The following is a 24,585-nucleotide window of genomic DNA, read 5'->3' on the forward strand; positions in this document are numbered from 1 at the left end:
GACCTCCACAAGGTGTGGGTTTGGATACAAATACACAGAAGTCCCTCCCTCCCATCATTTACCTGTTTTTCAGGCCCCAGAGCAGGAGAGTCAGTTTCCAAGCACATATTTTCCAGTGGCAGCTGTTTCACAAGCTTCTGCTTCTTGAAGAAAATAAGACAGCCATTAAATGCTTTATGCACTTAAAACTGTGGGGGAAAAAACATGAAGGGAAGATATTCCCTACATTTAGAGGCAACACCAAAAGACTTTGGTGCCACTGTTTGCATTTTATCAACAATTTCTGTATGGAAGCAACAACACCGGGAGCTGCTCAAGAAGTCCCTTCAAATTAGGGTTCTCCTGTTTTCTAAATATCCAAAGCACTATTATCTCAAAGCTGAATTCATTGTTATTTATTAAATCACAGGTATGGTATATTGCAGTTATACAGTTGCCAGTGCAATTCTAATTTGCTGTTTTCTGTGCATATAATATTTGTGTACCTTTTCCTCCTCTATGCTTTACCTCTCAACCCCAGTTTGTTTTCCTTCCTAAGTACCTAACCTCATCCCCATTTATATCCACCCCTCATGCTCCCTCCACTTCAATCAAACTTTTTACTGTCTTACATTTCCTGAGTTTATCACAGAAAGCAGTCCTATCACAAAAACTACTCCTTCTCTACATATCATGTCCCTACTGTAAAACAGTACAGTGACAGAATGTTCTGAAGAAGTGTTCACCACAATAAAATGATAAAAAACCCCCTTGTTTCTCAGGAATAGCTGAGCTGTTTTAGCCAGAATTCCCCCTCCAAAGTCCAGCTAAGACAAAAGCCCCAGGCAAAAATTCAGCCAAAGTAAAAATGTGCAATGCATGAAGGAGTAGACCCCAGCTGGAACCAGGACAAAACATTACCTGTTCACTCCTTATAATGGAAGGAGGAATGGAGAAGTAGTATCCAGCTCTCACCCCTTCCATGGCTACAGACGGCTTCCCATCAAAGGCATGGAGCAACACCTTGGTAGCACCTTGGAGAAACAAAGCAAACCACATCATCAGCAGGGTTACAGCAGGGCTGCCATGTCAGCTTCCAATGCGACCTTGGAATTAAAACAGAATTAACACAGAAACTCTGCACTTCTGCTCCTGAGCTAGCACACACAAACTGACTTGAGGACATGGCACAACTGGAGAAATCCTGTTGGCAAAAGCCATGGCAGAGGAAATGCATTAAAAAAGCATACCTTGTTCCTTCAGGAGATTAATGGTTGGTCTTCCAGCTGAGCGGGAATGAACATTTCTGCACAGCAAGGAGAGGCCCAGCATTAGGAAATTTAGCCAAATACCTTTTGTTTTTGCACATACAAACAAACTAACAGTATCTTGGGATGAAAAGAATTATTCTGCATTACATCTTTTATCAAGAAAAAAACCCCAGGGATGCATATATTAATCCTTTCAGCTACGGTGAAGATATAGGAACAACATGGCATGGACAGGGGACATAAGATGTCTGTACAGAAGTGCAAACATAAGGAAAATTCTAAAACTAAATGTCAAACTGGAGACTGACTGGACACTTATGCCAGTTTAATCCATCTAAGAAAAGTTCTGTGGGCACTCAATAACCATAAATCCTAGGAAGCATTTCGACATGTTACTGAGACCTGGCAAATCCTCCTTCTGGTATAAACAAAACCTACAATGGCAAATCCAGTCTCCTTGCCAGCTCAATCTGCTTGATCAAAACCTGTCTTTGTCCTTCCTTCTGTTCATCAGTGCTGGCAAATCTGGGAGTGAAATCTAGTCCAACCTACAATACAAGAAGACAAGGGAAAGGTTTTACAGATCTAACACTTAACAAAACCAAAATTAGACATACAAAGACATACCATGCTTCAAAACTGCAAAGAATTTCAAATTATGTCTGCAATTAAAATGAGCTCAGCTGCAGCTTAACTCAAAAAAAGAATGCATTCTCAACCATAAGCTTTTTAACAATGAAAGCATTTGTGGGCAGACAGCTACTAACAAGGGTATTTAACACTGTAGTCTGTAACTGGTTTTCTGGGGGTTTATATTCTATTGAATATTATGTCAGATTAAGTCTCAAACATGGATCTCCAGTATAAGTAAAATTTCTCACCTGACCCTATAGCTTTAGTCCAATCTCTAGCAAAAATGACCCATTAATTTTATACTTTTTTGATCTAAACATGTTCAGGCAAAATTTAAAGTTTGTCAAAGCAGTCCCATTCACAGTTAGATGATGAGAGGTTCTCCATATACAGTACAACATGGCAAATTTAGCTACAAAGTTCTGCCAAAACCCGCTTTTTCTGTAGCCAGTGCACTACCAGATATAAGTCCCTCTGGCACTAACACACAATTAGAGGCAGATTCCATCCTAAAGCCTCAATTAATTTATAAACAAATGTAAGACAGGAGACAACAGATGGATACAAATAGATGAAGGATTAAAAAAAGAACTGTACAAGTCATTGTGGTGTACTGAAATCACAGCTTAGCCTAACTTTGTCAGAGAAGAAAGCAGGATAGATCTCCCTTTGGGTATAACATGAGAGAGCATACGTATGTAATCTTCCAACAACTCCAGCAGCATAAATTCCATCTATTTTCTAACAGCAATAACGAAGGAAAAGAAGGAATCAAACAAATCTATACAGGAAAGCACATTAAGAGAACTACCAATCAGACTTAATGCTTGTTCAGGCTGATAGCAATTCTTATCACGTACAGAAAAACAAGCATTGACTCAGTTTTTGTAATTCCAGTGACAGCTGCTGCTTGAGAGATTTAAACAAGTTAAAGAATTCCACTCACTTCTCCAATTCCCACCAATTTGTCTTTGTAAAATTCTATAAGAGGCAGCGCATCATCCAGATCCTGCAAGAACAAAAGATGCAACTCTCACTGCCTTTACAAGAGGAAAGGGCTATGAACCCAGCATTATGATTAAATTGGCATTTCCTTCACTTTTCTGAAATTCTGTACTCTACAACTTGCCACTACTGTGAGCTGTGCAGTCAGATTTTAGAAGTCTGAAGGATTTATCTTCTTAATAACCATTTCATTACATATTACATTTTTTATCTCTCTCTCTCTAGATATATATATATCATAACCTTATTCTAAATACTCCTGAGCTAACTTTTCACAGTAGCAGTAGAGGTAATTAAAACAAGGCCCCAAAATAACTTGGTAACATTAAATAGCTGCAGAGAGCTCCCTGAGATTTTCAGGACAAGGCCACAAACAGTTGCCTTCCAGTTCCCATGTTAACAAAGGAACATCTGCACATATTGTTTGCTGTAAGCAAAGCACACTTGGGATTTTTAAAACCATTTCACTGCAGCAATACAGCCAGATGACTCCAGAGAACAATTCTGCTTTAAGGGCTGATAGGGACAAATGGAGAGAGCCTGGGATTTGGTCCACTGGGTCTCCTTGCATTACAGAGGGCAGAAAAACCACTGGGCAGACCTGAAGGTAAATCAGGCAGACGGGAGCATCCTGTCGTCTGTCCTGAAAAGTCCCAGCAGTATTTTAGAGGCCGCGTTTTACCTTCAAAGTAACACTGCGCTGCTCCTCTGGAGAAACCTCTTGAACGGGGTGAACTCCCAGGCATGGCAAGACAAACCCTGGGAATCTAGGCACGGAATAGATAGCGAGAGTGTGAAAGGCCACAGAGAGCCGAAGTTTAACGCCAAGAGCCCACAGAGAGCGCAGGTTTAAAGACAAGAAGGGCCGGCCTGACCGAGGGGCGCAGCGCATCCCCCGGCATTCCCCAAGGCGCGGACCCGTGCCGGGACACGGCCGGGCTCCGGGATCCGCCGGCCTCGCACCTCTCAGACAGCTCCAGGACGCTCCGGAACTCGCCCGCCTGCTCCGACACCACCACCAGCGCCGACACGGCCGCCTACGGCACACAGAGACCCCCGGCCCGCTGAGACCGGCGGGGCCGCGGGCAGAGGGTCCCCTCAGGCGGCCCCCGCCTCACCTGCTCCGCCGCCCGCACCACGGCCGCCACGTCCTGCAAGAGACAAACACCGCCTCAGCGCCGGGCCGCGCCCGGGGCTCCCCCGCCCGCCGCGCCTCACCGGCTGGAAGCAGGGCGCGCCCAGGTGGCAGTGACAGTCCACCGGCCCCGCCATGCCGCGCCCGGCGGGAAGGCGCCGGGCGGCCGCGGGTTCCGCTTCCGGGCCGGCACTTTCCCCGCGTTCCGGGCGGGAAATGGCGACGCCGCCGGGGCCGGAGCCGGAGCCGGAGCCGGAGCTGGAGCTGGAGCTGGAGCTGGAGCCGGAGCTGGAGCTGGAGCTGGAGCCAGAGCCAGAGCCGGAGCCGGAGCCGGGGCCGGAGGGCGCGGGGCCGGGGGAGGCGGGCGCGGCGCAGCGGGAGCCCTGGGTGCGCTGCTGCTGGCGGCGTGGACTGAGCGCGGTGCTGGAGCTGTGCGCGCCCTTCGTGCGGGCCCTGGCGCAGGGACAGCCCAGCGCGGCCGCCGCCGAGGCCGACGCGCTCTGGGTGAGCGGGAGCGGGAGCGTCCTGGGCCGGCACAGGCCCGGCTGGCAGCGCTCGGCACCCGGGCTGAGGGGGCGGCTTGCCCCGGGCTGGCTCCCGGGCAGGGCGGTGAGGCGGGACGGGCTCTTCCTGCAGGAGGGATGGATGGATGGATGGATGGATGGATGGATGGATGGATGGATGGATGGATGGATGGATTCACGGCTGGACCGCTGGTTCTCAGTCTGTCCCGTGCCTTGCAGGACTTCCAGACAGCGGTGCGGGAGAACGTCACCATTAACGGGCAGCCCTGGGAGGAGGTCTCGGATAACTCCCGGCTGCAGGGCGGTAGGCGTCAGTTTCCATTCCCTTCCTGCTGGGTTTGTTTTGGTTTGGTTTTGTCCTGAGGTGGAAGGGGTCCGATTGAAAAGGGAGGTTCTGACTTGATATATGGAAGTAAAAACTCATTCTTAGGATAACAGAGCATTGGAAAAGGCTGCCTAGAGCTTGTCTCCAGCGCTGGAGACTTCCAAAACCCATCTGGACAAAAGTGCTGTGAGCAACCTGTTTTGACATGGGCATAGACCCTGCTGTGAGCAGGAGGCTCTGGAGGGCCCTTCTAGCCTGAGTGTTGGGGGCAGTGACCAAAGATCCATCAAAAGGCCCTAGGAGACTGTCTGTTGTTGCTATTTAATATACAGATTAAGTGTTAAGAAGTATTGCTATATAAATATATGTAATAGAAACAATGTATTTATAATTGCTGTCTTTTGAATAATAGTAGTGGCGATTCTTGGTAGTCTGGTGTCCAAAGAAAATTTCAGTGCGGTTCATTCACTCAGTTGTGTTGGGTTTAGGTGCTTTTTGCATGCAGCCTTTTGCAGTTACACAGAGGTGAAAATACAGATACATTGAGCTAATTGTGGAGCTGTTAAACCAAAAACATTGAACTGTTTTTTTGGTCAGGATGCTCTGAGCAAACTGTGGGCTCTGAGCAACGTGATCTAGTTGAAGATGTACCTGCTGATTGCAGGGGGCTTGGACTAGATCACCTTTAAAGGCCCACACTATTCCAACCCAGACTATTCTCTGATTCTTTGAAGTGTCTGCAGTTGTAGTTCTAGAATTATAAAACTCCAGCTACTTTGACTACAAGGTCAAAAATGCACGGAATTCATGATGCAAAACTGAGACAGTGTCATCTGCCCCCAGCTGGAATAAAGCAGGTGTAAGGAGTGTATTCTGCTGTTTAGTTTGATACAAATTTACTCATGTGCGTATCTCTGATCCAGTTTGAGTCACCAAGAGATCTGGCATTTTGTACCTTACATGTATGTTTATGTTGACCAGTGGCTTAAGTCTTTCCTGTCATTACTTAAATGGTTTCATGGTGATCTTACAACAACCAACCAGGACAAACCCACAGACTCCTGAAACCTTGACTTTTCCTGTCTCAATTGCAATCACTTGATTCTGCACAGAGTGACCCAGAGAGGGTGCTCAAAATCCATTCTTTACCACTAGATTGAAAACATTGCATGGCTTGCAAGATATACTCAACACATTAATGGGAACAGTGAATTTAAATGTTAAACTGCTTATTTGTGCACTGTGTGATGTAAATTCAGTTAGGCTTCCAATTACTGTTTGTACAGTTGGAGTTTGTTTAATGCTTGTAAATCACACAGATAAACCATTTTTCTCCTTAAAAGATAGCCATTGCTTCCTAAGACTTTCTTCACAGATTCAGAGTTCATAGGGAAATACATTTGTTATTTTTTCCCCTGGATGGTTCTCTGCCTACCCCCCCCAGATCATTTATTTCAAAATAACTGGCCAACATCAAGTTATGCTCCAATCTCGATACTGCCTTAGCAGGGAGATTCAAGACATCCATTTATTTCTATGTTGATAATTGTGCATGATATTTTTAGTTTGAGATCTAAAGTTTCTTTTTCTTGATAAGTTTGTCTCAAAAAAAAAGTCTGAGAATTCCGCAGTAACTACGTGTGTTTGTCACTTTCAGATTCCAATTTTAATATTCTGGAGGAACAATTTGATGAATTAGTAGTAGAGACAGCAATTAAGCGTAAACGGTGGTCTAGAAAGATCCTGGTGCATGCTATCCAGACCATGAAAGCAGAGCAAGAGATGTTGGTGAGTAACCTAAGACTTCCAGAAAACCTTTGCATTAAGAAATCAATCATCCAGTGTTGACCTTTAAGCTCCTCTCCATAGTTGCTATTGAGTCTTTATCATAAATGAAATTGGTTTTTTAATGAACTGCTTCTGCAGTAACAAGGTTTAAACTTAGTAAGTTTACTGAGTAACCAAGCATAGCTACAAAGTGTTGTGGTTGTGTCTGAATTGTATCTGTAGCACAAAGAAACTGGAGCTTATTGCTTTGTGGGAACTCAGCACATCACTCCGGGTGTCCAGAGCTACCGAGACAACCCTTGGGGGGCTCGGAAGTCCTGGAATGTTGCCAAAAGTGCCTGGTGGCTTGACTTTGACCCTTCTAAAGAAGTGACACCTGGGTATGAGGTGATGAGAGAATTTCAAGTTTGAATGGTGAGGGGATGATATTCACTGGGTGAAACATAGATTTTAATGCACTGTACAGGGGGGTTTTGAGTACTGTACATGGGGGTCAGGAGTCCCAAGATGGAGGGATTTGGGCGTGCCCTGTCCTTCTTTCTTCTCCTTGGCATCCATGTTCAGGATGATGCTGGCACGTGTGGATTTGTTCATGGTGAAGTTGCACTTGCCAACAAGGGTGAAAAGTATTGGAAATAGAAGGTAAATATCTGATATGTAGTTTTCACTATAAAAGACACAACCGCCCCATGGGCGGGGGAGACTGCTTTGGGCTGCCTTGCCGATCAGACCTCGGCTGGGCAGACAGAAAAACTTTGTAGATAAGAAATAATAAACACAACTGAAGACCGAAAACTCAAGAGTCCAGACTCCTTCTTCAAAGCACAGCCTGCCCAGAACCACCTTTTCCCGTGTTGGGGCAGACACAAGTAACAGCCGACCCCGACATTGCTTCATCCTTGTGACTTAAGATTTAGAAACCAGTAGGCACCTAGTTATCTTCCAAGTTCCTGAAGTCCTTGCTCAAGGGCTGATTGAGATACTAAAAGTTGCACTACATACCTACAGATAGTATCACATGCAGTGTATGACTTGAAAAAATGTCAGTGGCTTCCTAAGCACTTTTTTGGAGCTAGTAACTACATCAAGTAATGACTTTCAGTAAAGCATGGGTAAAAAGGCAGTGTGGATTAATGAAGCAGCACAGTAAATTCCGTGCGATTTTTGACACACGGTGTAAAGTAATTACTGGCATTAAACAACCCAGTAGTGTCCTCAGCTGCTGGATTTCTTCCCTGAAGTTATGTTAGGCCTCTCTTTTGCTTACCTCCTGATTAATTAGGATTCCTTTGGTAAAAAACAAGAGGCTGAGGCAGAGTCAAACACTGGCACAAGCTGCCCGGTGAAACTGCAGTCTTCATCCTTGGGGAGATTCATGGAGTTGACTGGATGAGGTTCTGAGCAACCTGCCCTAGTTAGCCCAACTTTCAGGAGGGTGTTTAAAGGTCCTTTCCAACTTCAGCTATTCTATACTAAAGCAGACAGGGATTTTTTTAGAAGGTTGTGTAGGAGCCTGCATTGCATTTCTGAGGACTAAAATTGGCAAATGTTAGTTAACTCTCTAGATTAGCCAGGCAGAAATGGTTTACAGTAAGGAAAAGTGCATGGGTGAACTTTCATCTTATACCTGAAATATTTTCTGACATATATTACCTTTTGTGATCTCTCTGTTTTGTCAATGTATTAAGTATGTAAAACAAACAAAATTAACTTAAATATGTTATTGCATAACACTGAGATTTAACAAAACCTACCTGAGTGCCACAGTTGATTACTTATTTGGAATACCTCTCATGCTACTTTTTCTCTTGCTGATTTTTCAAAGTTCACACTACCACAACTTGATGATTATTTTAATTAAAATTGTCTGCAAAAGTTTAGTTTATCCCTGTAAGAATATGTAGAAATATATGTAAGAAATATGGAAAGCTTAGTTTATCTCTGTAAATGGTCCTTTTTTTAATCTCTCAGCTATTTTGTAAAGGTACCAGTAGTTTCTTTGGTTTTGGTTGAGGATTTCTTGTGTTCTTTCATCACCATAGCTAATTGTGTGATGCTTCCTGAAGCAAAAAGAGCAGCCATGAAGACGTGATTTATCTGGAGAGAACCACTCATTTATTGTGGTGATTTCCTTGTAATTGCCAAAGCAAGAGATCATCCTGTGGGTTTTCAGTCAATACGGTCTGTAGAGTTTGAGGTTAATGCAAGTCATGTTGGTTCTCCTGCTTGGAGCTGTTAGTGCAAACTTGCTAAGAAGTTATGTGAACTGTTGAAAAATTTCTCCCAAAAGTACAGCAAGGAATAATTAGCTTTCCCCTACTTGGTTTTGCTTGAAGAAGGTTGAGGGACAGCTCCTGAAGTGGAGAACACTAACTTGCAGATGATCTAACTTCTGTTCCCTCAGCCTTGCTTTGTTTCCTTCTTCCCTGTTAGCTGCTTCCAATTCCACCTTTAATGTAACTGAGTATGGGTTACATTCAGTTATTACTAGTTTACTTCATGTCTCAGTTAACTGATGTAAGATCACAAGACTTACAGTTTGTGGAACAGAATGTTCTTAGCTCTAAGTAACTGTAGGGCTAGAGTGTAGTTGTTTCAGTACTTTTTTTTTTCTTAGCTTTTTGTCTTAATGTACCCATTGTTGGAGTTTGTGGTTCTTTGAAAGCATGCTGACTCTGTGAATGGCTCCTGAGAAGCCAGAGCAGCTCTTTTTCCTCAGTCATGCAGCAGGTGGCAATGCTTCTTCCAAAATGCCTGGATGTCAGTTCTCATGCTATAATAATAAAAATTCTGCAAACTAAAGCAGATTCTGGAGATGTGTTTACAGTGAGTGTAACTGTGTTAACCAGTATGCTATTTTCAGTAACTAAGTATCTATAATCTGTACCTCTAATACATTCTTGATCTAAATAATTCCACCACAATCTCCATTGTTCTGATTGCTATATGTATATTAGATATCTGTTAAACCAAGGGAGTATTTCACAATTTTGGTTTGTGTTTTTGTTTTGTTTTGTTTTGTTTAATAGAAGCTCTACCAGCCTGTGGTAAAACCAGCAGACGTAAGACCTCTGCAATCTCAAGGTAAAGATTTTGTGGAGAGGGTAACTGTATTGAGGAAACACTGCCTCACTTACTGGCTAACTGTAAATGTTTGAAAAGTTTTCTTTCTTCAAGCTTATTTAAAATTGGCTGTTTATAAATTCTGAAAAGCTAGAAGTTTTTCATAAGTGAATGTATTGCTGGCTGAGTTTTACCGTATCCATTTCTCTCATTCTGAGTGCTGCCTGCAGTTAGGCACTGTACTTGAAGGCAAAAAGCTGGCAAAGGCCTCTGTGTGTATGTGTTGGGGGGAAAAGTGGCCACACAGCTACCTCCAGAAGGCTTCCTTGCTTCTTTCCTTCATCACTGGTGGAGGCCAGGTGGGGAACTGGGTGGATCACTGACATTGTACTTCATCTGTTCTTGTGTTCTTTTTACTAGAATACTAGAAATGCTTCAACCTCTCTTCCTAATCAGTCAGTTCCTTCAGGGAATTGAAAGCTGTTGTGTAGGACTCAGTGGTGGCAGTGTTGACTCTCCTAACTTGCCAAGTAGGACACAGATTTCATCCTGCCCGTGTCACTTGTGAGGGTTGATGAAGGAACAGAGCTGCAAACAGCATTGTAAGTTTGCTGCGTGGTTTGGAAAGGTGCCTTGTACAGACTTCTTGGAACAAGGTGATAGATTTTGCAGTGGATGATTGGGATGTCCTCTTTTGAGACTGGCTTTAATAAATGGGAAGTTTTGTGTTGCCTGTTGTTTTTTATTGAAAAATAACAGAATTCAGCAGTGCAGTTCTAATTTGAAAAGTGAGAACCCTCACTATGAATTATGGCACATGATGTAACAAGCAGTGGTGCTCAGAGTTTGAGGAGCTGAGCTGGATTTTTAAGTTCTCACCCTGCTGGTCTGACTTCATTCTAAACATCATTTCCTCTTGTACAGGGAGACTTGGTTTCCAGCAGTGCCAGCCTGTGCAGCAAAGCAGCCAGTAGGAGCAGTACAGTGGTCACTTTATGTCTGACTTCCTTTTGGTTTCTAGTGTCCAAATACAAGCTTTTCTTATGTCAGTCAACTACTTGCAAGTTTGTAGCAGCTTGCACTATGATATTGTGGTTTTGGGTTTGGTAGGGCAAAGTTGCAGCAAAGATACTGTGGAGTTTATGGAGCATTTTGGTATTATGTAGTCTTTGGGAAGTTTATGTATCCCAGTTTAGCAAGTACAGTGGCCAGAAACCAAAAATGTTTAGATTACTCAATACCTTTCATTTCCTTGTTTCATTTCCCTATGTTTTGGAAAGCCTTGAACACTGAGGAATATAATGCCATCTATGTCAAGCTAAACTCTTGCAGGCACATTTCATTTAACTGTGTGTCAGTCTTTCTATACAATAATCCAAATAATTATATTTCTTCTTTCACTTAACTCAATCCTTACCATTTCATAAGGTTACCAGCCTTCTCATCCCAATACTTTATTGTAAGAGCGCTTCATTGTACATATATCCGTCTTTTACAGAATGCCCTTCCATATTGCTCTGAGATGAGTTTAAAGAGGTTGCTTCTGGACTGCTAATTCTTCCAAACTGAATGATGGTGCATTTTAGTGTCCATGTTCATGTAGGGATCTTGTGTTCCTAAACCAGCTCTGACCAGTGCACTGGATGCATGGACAGTTCAACAAGCACCATCTCTTGGTGGTTATCACGTTTCAGCAAGGAATCACTGTAACCCTGAGCTAGAATGCAGAGACTGACTTCAAAATACCTTCAGCAGCACTAATAAGATTGACTTCAGAACAGTTTGAAGTCAACTTGTTTAACCCTGACAGGGTTTAGGGTTGTGTGTCCAACTGCAGGCAGTGGTGAAACCCTTCAGAAAACTAATAATAGTGAAGATGAGGCTCCTTACTTCCCAGAAGCATGCTAGTCTCCTCATTTTAAGTTTTGTGGATGGAGAACATGCAAAACAGTTTCATAATAGGCTAGAGTTTAACTCTTGAATATAAAATTAAAGTATTAGTGATCTTATAATATTGCTGTTACAGTCGAATATATGCTGGTGTTCTGCACCTGCTGCCTGCTTCAGTGTTCCTGAAAGCTGGGGGTTTTTTTCTTGACTTATTAGCACAGCAGAATTAATGCAGTTTGTGTTATTTATGCTTGGTTCTTTTTGGTGTTGATGCTTGATAAGTTAAGCCAGAAGAAAAAAAAAAAGAAGCTTTTATTGTAAAAGCCAACTTGTCAGAGACATAGGAAGATTTATTTGCCCTCCTTAAAATGGGTTTTCTAAATCTCGTGTTCCCCACAGTGGTGTCTATTCTCTGTTTCTGTGTGGCTTTTATCAAACGTAGTGTGAGCTTAAAAGTTTTGAAAACAAATCTTTCTGTGTAATTATTTCTTTACAACTGTTCTCTTATTTCAAATACTGGCTTTGTGTTTTTTAGGTAAGAGCTTTGGGGCTTTCTGTAGTTGGGACTGCTAGCCTCTACTGCAGTTTGAGTGATAAAGAGTATTACTAGTGAGATACACCATGCCAGCTGTCATCCTCAGTGTTAGAGTGAAGGGGATGTGCTGCAGGTTTAGGTTTTATACAGGGACTTTACTGGCTTTCTGTCCATTTTCTGATAGTGAGTAGTGGGGGAAAGAGTTATGTTTCAGAAGTTGATTTGTGCTGTGTTTGTCTGTAGATGCTTACATCGCAGAGCTGAAGCAGGTGACAGAAGCAGCATCCAAACAGATCAGCAAAGCAATGCAGGTGAGACCTCCGTGTGCTCCAAGAGAAATACGTTTCTATCTTCTTGATCTGGTAATATGTGGTAATATGTCACAAAACACGAGTTCTAACTCATCTTCCTTATAGTTTGGTAGAAAAAAGCCTGGTGTGTGTACTTAGGAAGCAGGTAAAGCATTGTGTTTGTAAAACATTTCCCCTCATGTGGTAGTAAGGGAGATAACCCAGGAAATACTTCTGCTGAGATTTTGGAACCTGCAGTGCTGAAAAAACAGAACATCTTTTGAAGACTTGTATGACTTCATCTGGAGTATGACATTTGTTACTTCAGTACCTGCTTAGGCATCAGCTCTGGTGTTCCTCTGATACTGCCTGGGCTTAGAGATGTCATGAGAGAGCACTTCAACTTGGTGCACTCTTTGCACGGTTTCTGAGTGCAGACCCCTCACTATTGGGGTGGTAGCTCTGCATTCACAACCCCCACCCACCATCCTGAGCATCATCTGTGCAGACACTGAAGCTTTTGTACCTGTCAGAATCTCATTAGCATATTGCATGCCTTATAACCATTGTTTTTCCCATGTAACTTGAGATACTTGGGTTTGTTTTTGCAGTCTATTCTGGCATTCACAGAAAAAGCAGAAGGTTTTTCCCAAGCATTGAGTTTGCAACCAGCCTTGGAACTCTGCAAGCTGCAGGAAGAAGTCTTTTCTGGTTTCAAGGTGAAGGAGGAAAACAGTGTCCAAAATTCAGTACCACCAGGAGAAGTCACACCAACAGGAACTGTTTCCAGTAAAAATCCTTGTGTTTTGCTAAAAAGAAGAAGAGCTGCAGATTCCCCCAAGAGAAGGCGCTACCCACTGCGGCGGAGGAAGATCACTCTCAGTGCTTGAATTTCTCGTTTTGTGTTTTCACATTGGAATCTCAGTTGTACTTTTGTTCCATCTGTTCCATCTTTTTTCTTAGAACTCATCTCCCCTCAGTGCTATACATGGGAGCTTCTTTAATTAGTCTTTGACCTCTTAAATATTTCTGCTTTTGCTGGCATGCTGATGGTATATGGTACGTGTACCAGTAGCATCCCATACCCAGCAAGTGTATTTTCCATTTAACTCATTTTTTGCTCTTATATTGCAGTTTTTAGCTTGAGTCCTTGTGCTTCTCAGAGTTCTTGTGCATGCTTTATGTATGTGGGCAGTCTTTTAGGAAACTACTAACTGCTCATTTGCATTCAGCATGTCTCTAAAGAGTTGGAGAATGTCTAGTTCTCCTAATGCACCTTCATTAATTACTAAGGCATGTGGCTTTTATGTTAATGAATTAATTGACGCTGCAGCAAAATGCAGTCACCTAATGTGATGCGATGTTGGAGTTTTAAGGAAGTCCGTGCACACGTGATATTAGTCCTTGCTATTCTACCTTTCCTGAATGTAGGTCATCTAGGCTTATTTATAGTCATGTTTGTCAAAACATGGATTTTTAATAATTGTATATATTTACTTGCAGTGTGCTCTTCTGAACAGGAATTTAACCATCTTAGGGTCTGATATATCATTTCATGTAATCCCATTATGCAGCCTGGTGTTTTCCTGAGCAATATTTCTACCCAAGAAAGGATGTTGACTTGGGTTATGTTGCATTAGTTGTTTGACTAAACTTAGAGATCAGTAGAGGCTACCAGTAAATGGTATTTACCTGAGCTAGCTTAATTTTGTACTCATTAGTACCTAGAAGATTGCAAATTAGTACTAAATTGAGCATTGTGCCTTAACCATTTATAACTTTTTCTAGTTTATGGTTGCATGTGCCTGCAGTAAATACTCCTGTCTAGTATGTAACATATTTGTAACACAGTAAATCGAGGGAGGGTTTTAGAAGCTTTATTAATTACATATTTGGTGCTAAGAAGACAGGCCTGACCTAATGTCTAAGAGACTGAGAATTCTCAAGAAAACAGATTTTAGCATCATACTGAGACTTTGTATATATGATAATATGTAAATATTTTTCCTGACCTTGTATACAAATGTGTGTTTTTATATGAAGTAAATTAAATCAATTAAGGAAGATCAAAGCTTCAGATAATATTGTCAGTTCTAATTCTGGAATAGATGGTGGCTGAGCAGTGAGCATAGTTCAGAGGACATCTGTGTTAAATTTTGGCTTGAGTAACTGAAGTAGTTCCATGTACTGCCTTTGAACTCACAAGTGTTATTAATCTCGGGCTGTAAAGCTTCTCGTGTGAGAGAGGACAGGATGTGAGAGGGACTGGGGCTGCAGGGCTGTGGAGCGTGTGGCTCAGACAGCTTCTCACACAGCCACTTGCTATTTTGAGTGCCCGTGCTGTGTGCGGCGTTGGAAATCCCTGCTTTGGCTTTCTTCATACAGATCCTGGGTGTTGCTAGGCTAAGGTGAGCGCTGCAAGATTTTGCATGGCAACTGTTACAGTATTTGGCCATTTTCTCTGTTAATAGGAGGATTCTCTGCTCTTGTCTGCAACTGATAGGCAAGTACAGAAAATAGCTAGGAATAGGTATATACCTCTTCAAAGAAGTTCTGTCAGAAATAGCTGGGATAAGACAAATGCCATAAGACGTAAAAAGGGAAAGCACTGTGGTTTAAGACTTAATAAATAAATTCATAGATTCACACTACAGTGCATGTTTCTAGTTAGAGACTGAGGGATAGTTGGCCTGCACAGGATTTCAAGGAATTGGGAATGAATGCCCTGAGTTAGAGCAGTCAATCTTTGTTCCATAGCCCATGTTGCAATTGCAACTGGGTGGAAGAAGAAAAATGCATCTGGAAATGCTGGCCAAACAGCCTAAAGAAAAAGATAAAGCAATCAGGGTTCCAAGTGCAGTGTATAAACTAGGAATTCAAAAATCTGATGGCCAAGCAGTGCTGGAAAGAGAGCCTCCCTTGAACTGAAAGTTCTATGACGAACTAAACCCAACATGAATGTTCAGCAGTTTTTCCAGTGGTTATTAAAAATTCTACAGACAGTGATACCTGCAACTAGCTGTTCTTCCCATTGGCAGAAATACATAAAACACTTCGTTTTTCCCCCACTCCAGTAGCCTTTTGTCCTTCAGTTAACTTTTCATAGGAATTGGCAGTGTTGTGCAAGACATGTCTAATCAGGCTTCTACTGAAATGTCACAACAGCCAAGCTTCTTATTTTTAACCTGGGACGAATTGGTATTGCATCAAGAAATGTCTGGTAGTTTTTCTTTATATAGCCTTTGAATTTTGTAAGACAGCTCAATGGTGATGAATGCTTGGGTTCATTTGCAAACTGAGTTTGAATTTCTTGGCTTTCAGGGGTGAGACAGAACATCTTGCTGTTTGTTGGTGTGTCCTGTCTGCAATGTACTTTTGCTTGTGAGGCTGGGCCATCCTCAGCCAAGAAAAACTTGCAAATTGGAGCAGCATCCACGCATGCTTTTGCTGTGTATACTTTCTGAACAAAGGGGATTATGAACTCTAGAGGGGAAGCTCCTCTTCCAGAAATCTTCACATGGACCCTGACATCTGTTTGGAAGCCTGGGCGCTCTGAGACCCAGTTCTGACACATGCCATTCTCCAGAAGAGCCGTGCTGTGCTAAGCTGTGATCAGAGACTAGTCTACATGTGTGTAGGCTGCTTCATGCAGACAAATATCACTGATAAACTGCCATTATAAAATGTAAGCTCAGCTGACTAGGCTGCTTTCTGGGCTGGTTTTCTCTCCTGCACAGAAACGCTCTGCCTTTACTGCTGCACTACCTGGAATTACTGTGTAGGCATTTCTGCAGATGTACCAGAGATAGCTTTAATACTCAGTAGAAACTTGTTCCCACAAGCAAATTTTGATTTGTCATTTCCTTTGTCATTTGTTCTGAACAGACTATTCAGGCTCAAGGGGACTGTCCCCTGGCTTGTCCCATGCTTGTGTTAGCCTGGAAACCTTATTCTGCAGCTGCTGGGAATTGTTCAGTGAAGTGGATATTTATTCAGGACTAATAAATTCTTGGTGAGCTGCTCATGATTTGATGCTGACACGTAGCTGGTGCAGGTGCCATTTGCAGCAGCATTGTTCCTGGAGCGTGGAGTTCAAAGTCCCTCTGTGGAAGGGGACTTTCTTTCCCACAGATCACTCCAGCGGACTGTTGAGGTGTTTTATCCACATGGTTCATGGCCAGAGAATGTACCTGGTCCCTGAGCCTGTGAAAATACCGGCTTCCAGTCCTATTTCAACTGAGCTTAAGCTACAAAGGCAGCAAGATCCCAGAGCTCTCTTTTTAAGCAACTGTCCCAACTAAGTCTCTGTTCCTGCCCTCCTGTACTGCATGAGGTGTAGTTAATGCAAGATTAGGCTCTTTCAAAGGAGCAGTTGAGAGCAATTCACCCTCTAATAGCTGTCTGCCTGGTGGCCTGGGCTGCTTTCCAGGAGGTGCTGGTTTGGACTCCCTCCTCTGGAGAACAGCTCTGAACCCACACCTTACTGCTGCCTCCATGAGCTGCCCTTGGTGAACATCCTGCTCTTGGCACATTAGATGGCAAAGGGAGAAAGAAGCAAGACTGCTTTTGAAGAAAGCAGGGGATGCCCTGTGAGATGCTTGGGAGACCCAGCACAGTCTGGGGCTGCACATTAGGTCAGGGTATATTGGCAAGAGTGTGCTTCCCAGCTGTGGTCACCAGCCACCTTCCCATGGCTGATAGGGTGGGAAGACTCAGAGGGACTCAGTCCTCCAGGGTTGGAGAAGCTCTTTGAAAAGTGCAAAATCAAATAAATGCATGGATAGCCTGTAGGGTTGAGACACAAGCTGCTTTGAGGTGGAACAGCTGGGAAGAAGCACTTCAAACCAAGGAAGTCATGCTCAAGTCTTTTAGTCACAGTCCCAGAGCCTACCAGGAAACATGTGGCAGAGCACAGGCGTTGGTTTGACTCTTGGACTCCAGGGAACATGGTTCCCTCACCTTTAGCATGAACTGTTAGCCAGATCTTCCTGGAAGGATAGTCTATATTTACTCAGTTTGCCAACTCTTTAACTTCATCTAACCTGGATGACTCAAGCTGCTGAGGAAACCAGAAAAATAGGGAAGTATCTGATTTCTTGAGATCTCTGGGGCTTTATGACCGACTGCCCTGCAGTTTGGAGGCACATACCCTCCTCACATGGTCATGTGTTCACCTTTGTGAGTCGAGCACAGCCAGAAGGGTACAAATCCTTTTGCAAGAAGAGCAAGGATGTTGAAGTAGCTGTCAGTGCAAACACCCCCTTTCAGAGCATAAGGCCAAGGTAACTGTGGAATTAAAATGCAGGAAGGTGTTCCAAGAGGTAAAAGAAACAGTGTTCTGTTAAGATACTCTTGACAGAATAGTAGAAGAGAAAGATTTTTGTCTGCAGCAACTATATTTCCAGCAGTCTTTGTCTGGCTTTGCCTTTACAAGAAGTCTGTCGCATTTCCTTATTATTTAAAGGAACAGGGTGAGTAGCGAAAGTGAAAATCGCTTTATCCCAGCACGGATGCCGTGTCCTCACACCCACGATCCCGGGCTGAGCTGGCTGTCCCCCATGCGGAGGGGCCGCCGCTCCAGAGAGCCGATGTCAGAGGAGCGCGGCGTGCAGGAGCGGCCGGAGGTGAGCGGCGGGAGACACACGGGGGCGAGGCCGGCTCCCGGGGGCAGCCTGGAGAGGAGAGAAACTGCGGGGAGTTTATTTCTGCAGGCGAAAGAGCGACTCGGGCCTCCCGGAGGGGCGTCGAACCCATCCGGCGCCCGGGGCTGGGGCTCTCCGGGGGGATTTTCAGGCAGCTCCTGCCCGGCAGCGCCGTGACCCGGACTTTCCCCGGCTCCCGGCGGCTGACGAGCGCCGGCGGTCCCGGGGGGCGGTCCCCGCGGGATGGGGCGGCCGGGTGGTCCCGGGTTCCCGGTGCAGGCGGGCGCCATGTGACGGCCATGTGGGCGGCGGCTCCGCCCGGGCCGCTCCGGCACCTGGCTGCGGCACCCCCGGCCCGGGGCGGCGCGTCCCGGCCCCGGCCCGCCCCGGCCCGCCCTGCCCTTGTATCCCTTCGCTCCGCTCCCCGGCAGTCGCACCCCCCGCGGGCCGGGGGAGCCCTGCGGGCGGCTCGGCGGCTCCGGGATGTCGTGCGCCGTCCCGGCGGCGGCGGCGGCCAGCGCGCTGTCCCGGGGCGCGGCGGCCGAGGGCGGCCAGCAGGTAGGGACCGGGCGGCGGGCCGGAGAGCGGGCACATGGGGCTGAGTCACGCCGGGCAGCGCCGCGCCGGGGATGCCCGCTGCCCCTGGGTTTCGGCCCTTCTTTTCCCGGGAGGCGGCCGCCGTGCTGGCTCTTCCCAGGTAGGAGCGCGGGCGAGCCGCCGGCGCCGGCCGGGGAGCGCCGGGGCACGGCGCGGGCAGCGGCTTTTCCCGAGGCGCGGGCAGCCGGGAGGGGAGCAGGGCTTTCCTCCACGCTGCTCGCACCTCCGCCCCGTCGGCCGCGCTGCAGCGAGGCAGGTGTCAAGTGCTGCCCGCCGGGCAGAGCGGGAGCGCCGGTCCCCGCTCGGGTACCCAGCTTCCCCCATCGGTAGCGGTGCTCCTGCTGAGCACTGCATCCCCCGGGCAGCCTGCCGGCTTCCACCCCTCCGCTTCGGGTCCGCCTGTGCAGTGGGGGAGCGGGATGCGCTGCTCTTTGCAGGGATCTTGCGCTCTCTGGGAGACCGAGGATCAGCGCTGTAAAACTGGAAGTGTTCGTTCTCAGAAAGTTACACACCCGACTTCGGTCATCTTCTATGTGCACCTTGCAAACTAGCGAAGTGTTTCTGGCTGATGTCTTCCAGAGTCGTGAAGAAGATGACAGGAAAGTAAGGAGGAGAGAAAAAAATCGAGTTGCTGCCCAGAGGAGCCGGAAGAAGCAAACTCAGAAAGCAGATAAACTTCACGAGGTGAATGGGTACTTGGTGCTTTGCAGGCATGGCTTGGGTACCAAGCACGGGACTTTACAATAAACAGGAATTCTTAAGCAGGCATGGGCCTATCTTCACATAATCCTGCTCAGAGAGCTGTGGATGTGAGGCACAGAGGGTGTGCTGTGGGATGCCTGGCTGGGAACTCCCAGACACTGATGCTGCTCTTGGACAGTGCAACTCTGCCTTCAGTGACACTGCTAGGAAGAGAGAGACATGGTCCTGCCCATGCCTCATCCTCCCCCTTTTGCTCTTCCTGTGACCACCCAAAGAATGGGATCACAGGGCTCCTTTGGGCTCAACCAGAACCATTTTCTTCTGTATTAGTGTTAAGCTTGTCACATTTGCTGTGACAGTGGATGAATTCTTGCTGTCTTACAAGGTAGAAGGTGATGGAAGGAGAGGGGGCCATGCACTGGCAATGCTGGCTTAAATCAGTTCTAGAACTGTGGTGTCAGCATTGCCACTCAGCAATGGGGTTCCCAGACATACCCGGTTGAAAATGTTTCTTAGGAACTTGGGAACCTGCAAGTGTGAGAGCTCGGCTTGGCTAGCTGTTAGCCTTGTATGCTTTGAAAAGTAACAGTGGGCGTTCAAACAGATACAATGAAAGTAATAGATTCTTCCAGAAGCTCTTAATATCACAATGTGGTGTGCTTTTCTTGTGTCCCCAGTGCAAATACTGGAGGACAGGGATCCCTTTTCTCTGGTTTTGGATGTTGCCTCACACTACAGTGCTCTTGTAGCCAGGAGTCAGCTTTTGGGGTAAGCGACAGTTTTGCAGCACACTGCCACTGTGGCTGAGTCAGTTGCTCAGCTCTGAAGGTTCATCACAGGCTTTTTTCTTTCTCACTGTGGAAGGATCTGCCAGCAGTTAGCAGAGACTAAGAGGGACAATGTGGGGAGTTTTGGGCTTGGTTTTTCCCAGATCTCCTCTGAGTCAGCGCCTGAGAAAGCCAGGTGCAGGGTAGTTCTGAAAACGGGTAACCTCTGGCTTTTGTGGAATAATTTTTGGGCCCTGTGCCATCCTGCAGCCTCTCTGATGTTCCTCCTGAACTTGAGGATATTCCTCGTGCTGGGAATTTTCATTTTGAGGCACACAGGTTTTGCCAGCTCTAGGCAGATCTGGTTGAATAGACATTCGTTCTTAGCAAGAACAATGTGACAGTTTCACCTCTGAAAATGAAACAGAGCAATGGGACAACAACGTTTATTCCAAAACCCAGGACCACGGGGTTTGGGGCAACAAGAGATGAGCAGAATGACAGTGGGGGTCGGGCAACTTGGCTGGAGTTTGGTTCCAATGCTGTGTTAGGAGGACTGTGCCTGTTTTACTCTGTGAGAGGTGGCTCAAGGGTGTGAGGGAGGACAAGGAGCCCAAAGTTCTGCAGCAAAGGGGAGCAGAGGCAGTGCCAGGCTGCCCAGAAGAACACTGCATGAGGAGCTCTCCCTGCTGCCTTTTAAGGCACGTGCAGGCTTTGAAGTTTGCTCTGAAGCTTTCCCAGGGAGGTGAGACTGACTGGGTGAATGTTGAGCCTTGGGCCAGCAGCAAGACATCCATCTGCAGGTTTTCAGTGGCCTGGCTCTGAACCTCTAGCTCTCTGCTGTTCAGGATGGGAAGGCTTAGAAGCAGGGACACTTGAGACACACAATTATCAAAAAATGTGATGCAGGAGTCTTGCATCCGTCATATGGATGCTGCAGAGAAGCTCAAAATTCCTCTGCAGTTAACAGCAGCTTATTTATTGCCAGAGAAGCTTTAGCTTAAAAGTAGACAGGTCAGAGATAACCAAAGGCAGTGGTCTGGCCTTCTGGTGACAAAATGAGTCTGGCCCTCAAGCTGGCATGATGCTTCCCTCCTCCTGAGTTCTCGGGCTTCTGAGTAGGTGGCTACAAGCTCTGTCTGCCAGGGTTGGAGGAAAGCACTGGACATGCTGTGCTAGCCTGGATAAATGGCTTTTCCTGGCACTGCCCTGGGGCAGGGGCTGCCTTTCTCTCACCAGCAGCTCCAGTCACCGGGTTTTCCCAGCACTTCTCAGCACTCAGTGCTTTCATTTTCTCTGATCTCACCGTGCAGAGTCCATTTTGGCCCTTCCCATCAGAGGCAGCCCAGAGTGGAAGCCCATGGGGACGCAGCCCTCCATGCCTGCAGCCCTGGGCTCCTGGGAGACTCTGAGGGCAAGTGGCACCTCCTGGTCTTCAGGGCCATGAAAAGCATTGCAGTGTGATCAGGGCACAGGTGGTAAAGCACTTGCCCTGTTCCAGCACCCAGGCTGGGTCTGCCTTTCCTCAGCACTTTGTAAGTTGTAGTAAGAAACCACACTGTTTTTCTACTGTTATGTGAATGCACTCAAGGTGGAAGCACTGAAAGGAATGTTTTGACTGTAAGTTGTTGGTTTTTTTCTTTTCCCTCCTTCCAGGAATATGAGTCTCTTGAGCAAGAAAATACCTCCCTGAAAAGAGAAATCGGAAAGCTAACAGATGAAATGAAACACTTGAGTGAAGTGTTGAAGGATCATGAAAAGATCTGTCCACTATTGCACTGCACCATGAACTTTGTGACCATACCGAGGCCTGATGCACTTGCCAGCTGCCTACCAAGATGAGTGCTCTCCTCAATCACCTCTCAGTGTGATGTGGGAAAGTGCCATTAATAGGAGGTTTCAAGAACTGCCTAGTGTGCAGTTCTTCCATTGAAGAGGGCTGGACTCAACCACGCAGCTTTACTCCTCATTGAATTGTTACAGTCTTCTAAATCTCAGGAAAACACCAGTATGGAAAAAAAAGACAGTTTGAACAGCAGCTTCTTACTTGATAGACTCTTCAAGCCATGGTTTTGCCTTTGGAAATGTCAAAGTGCCGTGCAGCCCACTATGGAATATTGGAGTGTAGACAGGGAAAAGTACCGACCTCAGACTGGGATGCCTTTCTCCCACACATCCACTGCCAGTAACCCTTTGTCACTTGTCACCCATGCATGTCATGATCTGGCTGCTGGGTTTTGTCTCTCTAAACAGGTTTGGTTAATAAAAGTGATGTCTCATCTCCATAATGTTCTCCACCTTCTTCAATAATCTTTATAGCATCTCTGCTTTTCATTTGCTGGTCGATGCCAAAGTCTAATGCTAGTCTTCCTGTTAGTTGTTCTATTATTTACTTATCTCCTTTTCAGTGATTCCTCTTTTGAGGTGTGTGTAACAAAAGAGTTTTCTTAAGTCTTTAATATTCCAAATCATCAATCCTGCTGGCATTAGTCCTTGGAGTGTTTTATATCTTAAAATACAGCTTCATCATTTTCTGATGATGATTGTCTGCTCTGTGTGGAAGAAAAGCAAACAGAGTTTGATGGTTTTAAACATTGTTTTAAAAAGCAGATTCTAAAATTTACTCTTTTAATGCACCCACTGGAAATGAACAAGTATCTTCATCCTTCTTTCATCTTGCTTGTTGCCTCTGGAAGATTATGTCTGTGGATTGAGTTTTGCTAAGCATTTTGTTCTATGTCTACACTGAAGGTGTTTGATAATTGCTTGAAAGAAAAACATTCTGTTTATTTTTCTTTTTAGTTACAAAAAGGAAGTATGATTGCAATGTTATTGAGAAATACACAGAAAAATGTGTTTACTTTCTCTGAATATTCCTAACAGTGTCAGCCTCTTGAAATGTGGATGCTGTGGCTTGGGATCCAGCAATGAGTCTTTTTCTCACAGTATTTCACAAAGAGCACCTTTGGATAATAAAAATCTCCTCCCCATTGCCAACTCTCTCACTTCAGCATTTGGATTTTTTTTTAAAATTAAACTCATGGGATTAATTTCTCCCCTCACCAGGATCACAGTATTTATCAGCAGAATATGATCTGAAATGTCTGAATTTAATTTTTTGTAAACTTTTTTTTTTGTTTGTTTCTTTGGTAGAGTGGTGCACTGCTGATCTCTGCCAAGACAGAATTTGGGAAACCATTTAGTCAACTCTGCCTTCTAAAGGGCCCTCTTGTACCATTTTCTTAGGCTAGAAACTCCAGATGGCTTCTTTATATTATTTGTTAGGTTGTTCCCAAGAGAGTTTCCAGAATTTGCATCTGCAGCCTAAATGCTGTCTTCAAAGTTCCTTATGGTCCCATAAGAACTGAGTCATCCCACAGAGAGAATCTGCAGCAGTCCCTCCCTAGGAAAACAAAAGTCTCAGTACAGTTCAAGATTTGCATTTTGGGTAATGTCCTTGAAACTGTTCTGTGTGTCACCCTTAAGAATGGAAACTATCTTATGAATATTCATCCACACACCCACATTCCCTCAGGCACTGGATGCCACTGTGTAATTTGGGCAGAGTAGAGATGTAATGGAGAAGGAGTAGCATGGTGGAAATGAACAACATTCACTCTAGGAAAATCTGTCATAATTTAGGGTGAAGGGAGAGAGGGAATGTTTCATATTGAGGTCAGGACTGTACAAAGCTGGTCTCACATATGGAGCCCTCTGGGCCCTCAAAAATGGGAGGAAAGATCAGCTAGTCCAAGACAGTTCATCCCAGCAGAATCCTTCTAAAGACTTGTTCCACAGATGCTCTCTTCCAGAAGTAGAAATCTAGTGCCCTGTGTAAAATCCTCCTCCTTACACATTTATTCTTCTAAACATCTGTCTAGAAACTGACTCCAGCTTATCACTTGGTGTCATATCCAAGTTCTGTGGTAGACTCCCCATCAGAAAGCACTGTTCTTGTTCTGCAGTTAAAGTTTTAATCCATGGTGTCTGCACTGCAGTTCATTGCTTTACGAATGATACGATGTCTATGCAGAGTGTACAGGGGAAGACAGCAGAATTCTCAGTAATGTGTGATGCAGACAACAACCTAAGTCCAAGAATTATGTTGTTCTTCCTTGGAAGGGCTGGGAGCCCTGTGGGAGCCCTCACTGTCCCCACTTTTTTCCCACAGCCTCAGGGTACAGCTCCAGCTCTTCCTGTGCATCATGTCCATTAGTAACAGTAGGGCATGGGTTGCTTCTTCCTCCATCTCTTGCTTCACTTTTTTTCCCAGGAATATTTCCAAAGGGCCTTTTGCATCATTCTTCTATTTGATAGAGGCACTAAGGCACTTCACCAATCAGTATATTGTGTGACTAATGTTCAAAGGCAGCTGGGAGCCTCAAGTAAAAGAAGTGAGCAAAATTAGTATCCCAAGCCACTTAAGTCCAACATTCTGA

General features: G+C 45.3%; 3 protein-coding genes across 17 annotated transcripts in view; 2 read left to right on the forward strand and 1 right to left on the reverse strand.

The window, feature by feature from the left end:
- The window catches only part of TATDN3 (TatD DNase domain containing 3), an 18,602-nt gene extending 14,350 nt beyond the window's left edge, over positions 1-4,252 (reverse strand). For 3 of the 14 annotated variants that reach the window (XM_064414273.1, XM_064414276.1, XM_064414269.1), the window contains exons 1-9: positions 4,107-4,230; positions 4,007-4,039; positions 3,852-3,925; positions 3,571-3,655; positions 2,830-2,892; positions 1,689-1,798; positions 1,230-1,285; positions 901-1,013; positions 63-140 (exon numbers count right to left, since the gene is read on the reverse strand). In XM_064414273.1, the coding sequence (XP_064270343.1) occupies positions 63-140; positions 901-1,013; positions 1,230-1,285; positions 1,689-1,798; positions 2,830-2,892; positions 3,571-3,655; positions 3,852-3,925; positions 4,007-4,039; positions 4,107-4,160 (666 nt within the window). In that variant the 5' untranslated portion in view covers positions 4,161-4,230. Of the gene's footprint in view, positions 1-62; positions 144-900; positions 1,014-1,229; positions 1,286-1,688; positions 1,799-2,829; positions 2,893-3,570; positions 3,656-3,851; positions 3,926-4,006; positions 4,040-4,106 lie in introns of all 14 variants that reach the window. The other 11 variants (XM_064414271.1, XM_064414267.1, XM_064414274.1 and 8 more) reach the window with 8 other exon arrangements.
- On the forward strand, positions 4,159-14,509 carry NSL1 (NSL1 component of MIS12 kinetochore complex). Of its 2 annotated transcripts, none has more exons than XM_064414278.1 (6): positions 4,159-4,527; positions 4,767-4,851; positions 6,530-6,660; positions 9,690-9,744; positions 12,392-12,459; positions 13,050-14,509. In XM_064414278.1, the coding sequence occupies exons 1-6, from the start codon at positions 4,159-4,161 to the stop codon at positions 13,326-13,328; spliced, it is 987 nt and encodes a 328-aa protein (XP_064270348.1). In that variant the 3' UTR covers positions 13,329-14,509. The 2 variants fall into 2 exon arrangements, with proteins under 2 accessions (XP_064270348.1, XP_064270349.1); XM_064414279.1 differs by having other exon boundaries at positions 4,159-4,410.
- A 2,868-nt stretch (positions 14,510-17,377) lies between these two features.
- On the forward strand, positions 17,378-23,151 carry BATF3 (basic leucine zipper ATF-like transcription factor 3). The gene is made up of 4 exons (XM_064414281.1): positions 17,378-17,720; positions 17,903-18,062; positions 19,257-19,361; positions 21,803-23,151. Exons 1-4 carry the CDS (start codon positions 17,554-17,556, stop codon positions 21,986-21,988), a joined length of 618 nt encoding a protein of 205 aa, XP_064270351.1. The 5' UTR covers positions 17,378-17,553; the 3' UTR covers positions 21,989-23,151.
- The last annotated feature ends 1,434 nt before the right edge of the window (positions 23,152-24,585 follow it).

The sequence above is a fragment of the Passer domesticus genome, chromosome 3, assembly GCF_036417665.1.
Source record: "Passer domesticus isolate bPasDom1 chromosome 3, bPasDom1.hap1, whole genome shotgun sequence".
In the NCBI taxonomy this organism is placed as follows: domain Eukaryota; kingdom Metazoa; phylum Chordata; class Aves; order Passeriformes; family Passeridae; genus Passer; species Passer domesticus.

Coding starts and splice junctions, on each gene's coding strand:
- NSL1 (XM_064414278.1), top strand. CDS start 4,159: ATGCCGCGCCCGGCGGGAAGGCGCCGGGCGGCCGCGGGTTCCGCTTCC. Junction 4,528..4,766: donor CCGAGGCCGACGCGCTCTGG/GTGAGCGGGAGC, acceptor CGTGCCTTGCAG/GACTTCCAGACAGCGGTGCG. Junction 12,460..13,049: donor AGATCAGCAAAGCAATGCAG/GTGAGACCTCCG, acceptor TTGTTTTTGCAG/TCTATTCTGGCATTCACAGA.
- BATF3 (XM_064414281.1), top strand. CDS start 17,554: ATGACCGACTGCCCTGCAGTTTGGAGGCACATACCCTCCTCACATGGT. Junction 17,721..17,902: donor TTTCAGAGCATAAGGCCAAG/GTAACTGTGGAA, acceptor TATTATTTAAAG/GAACAGGGTGAGTAGCGAAA. Junction 18,063..19,256: donor GCGTGCAGGAGCGGCCGGAG/GTGAGCGGCGGG, acceptor GATGTCTTCCAG/AGTCGTGAAGAAGATGACAG.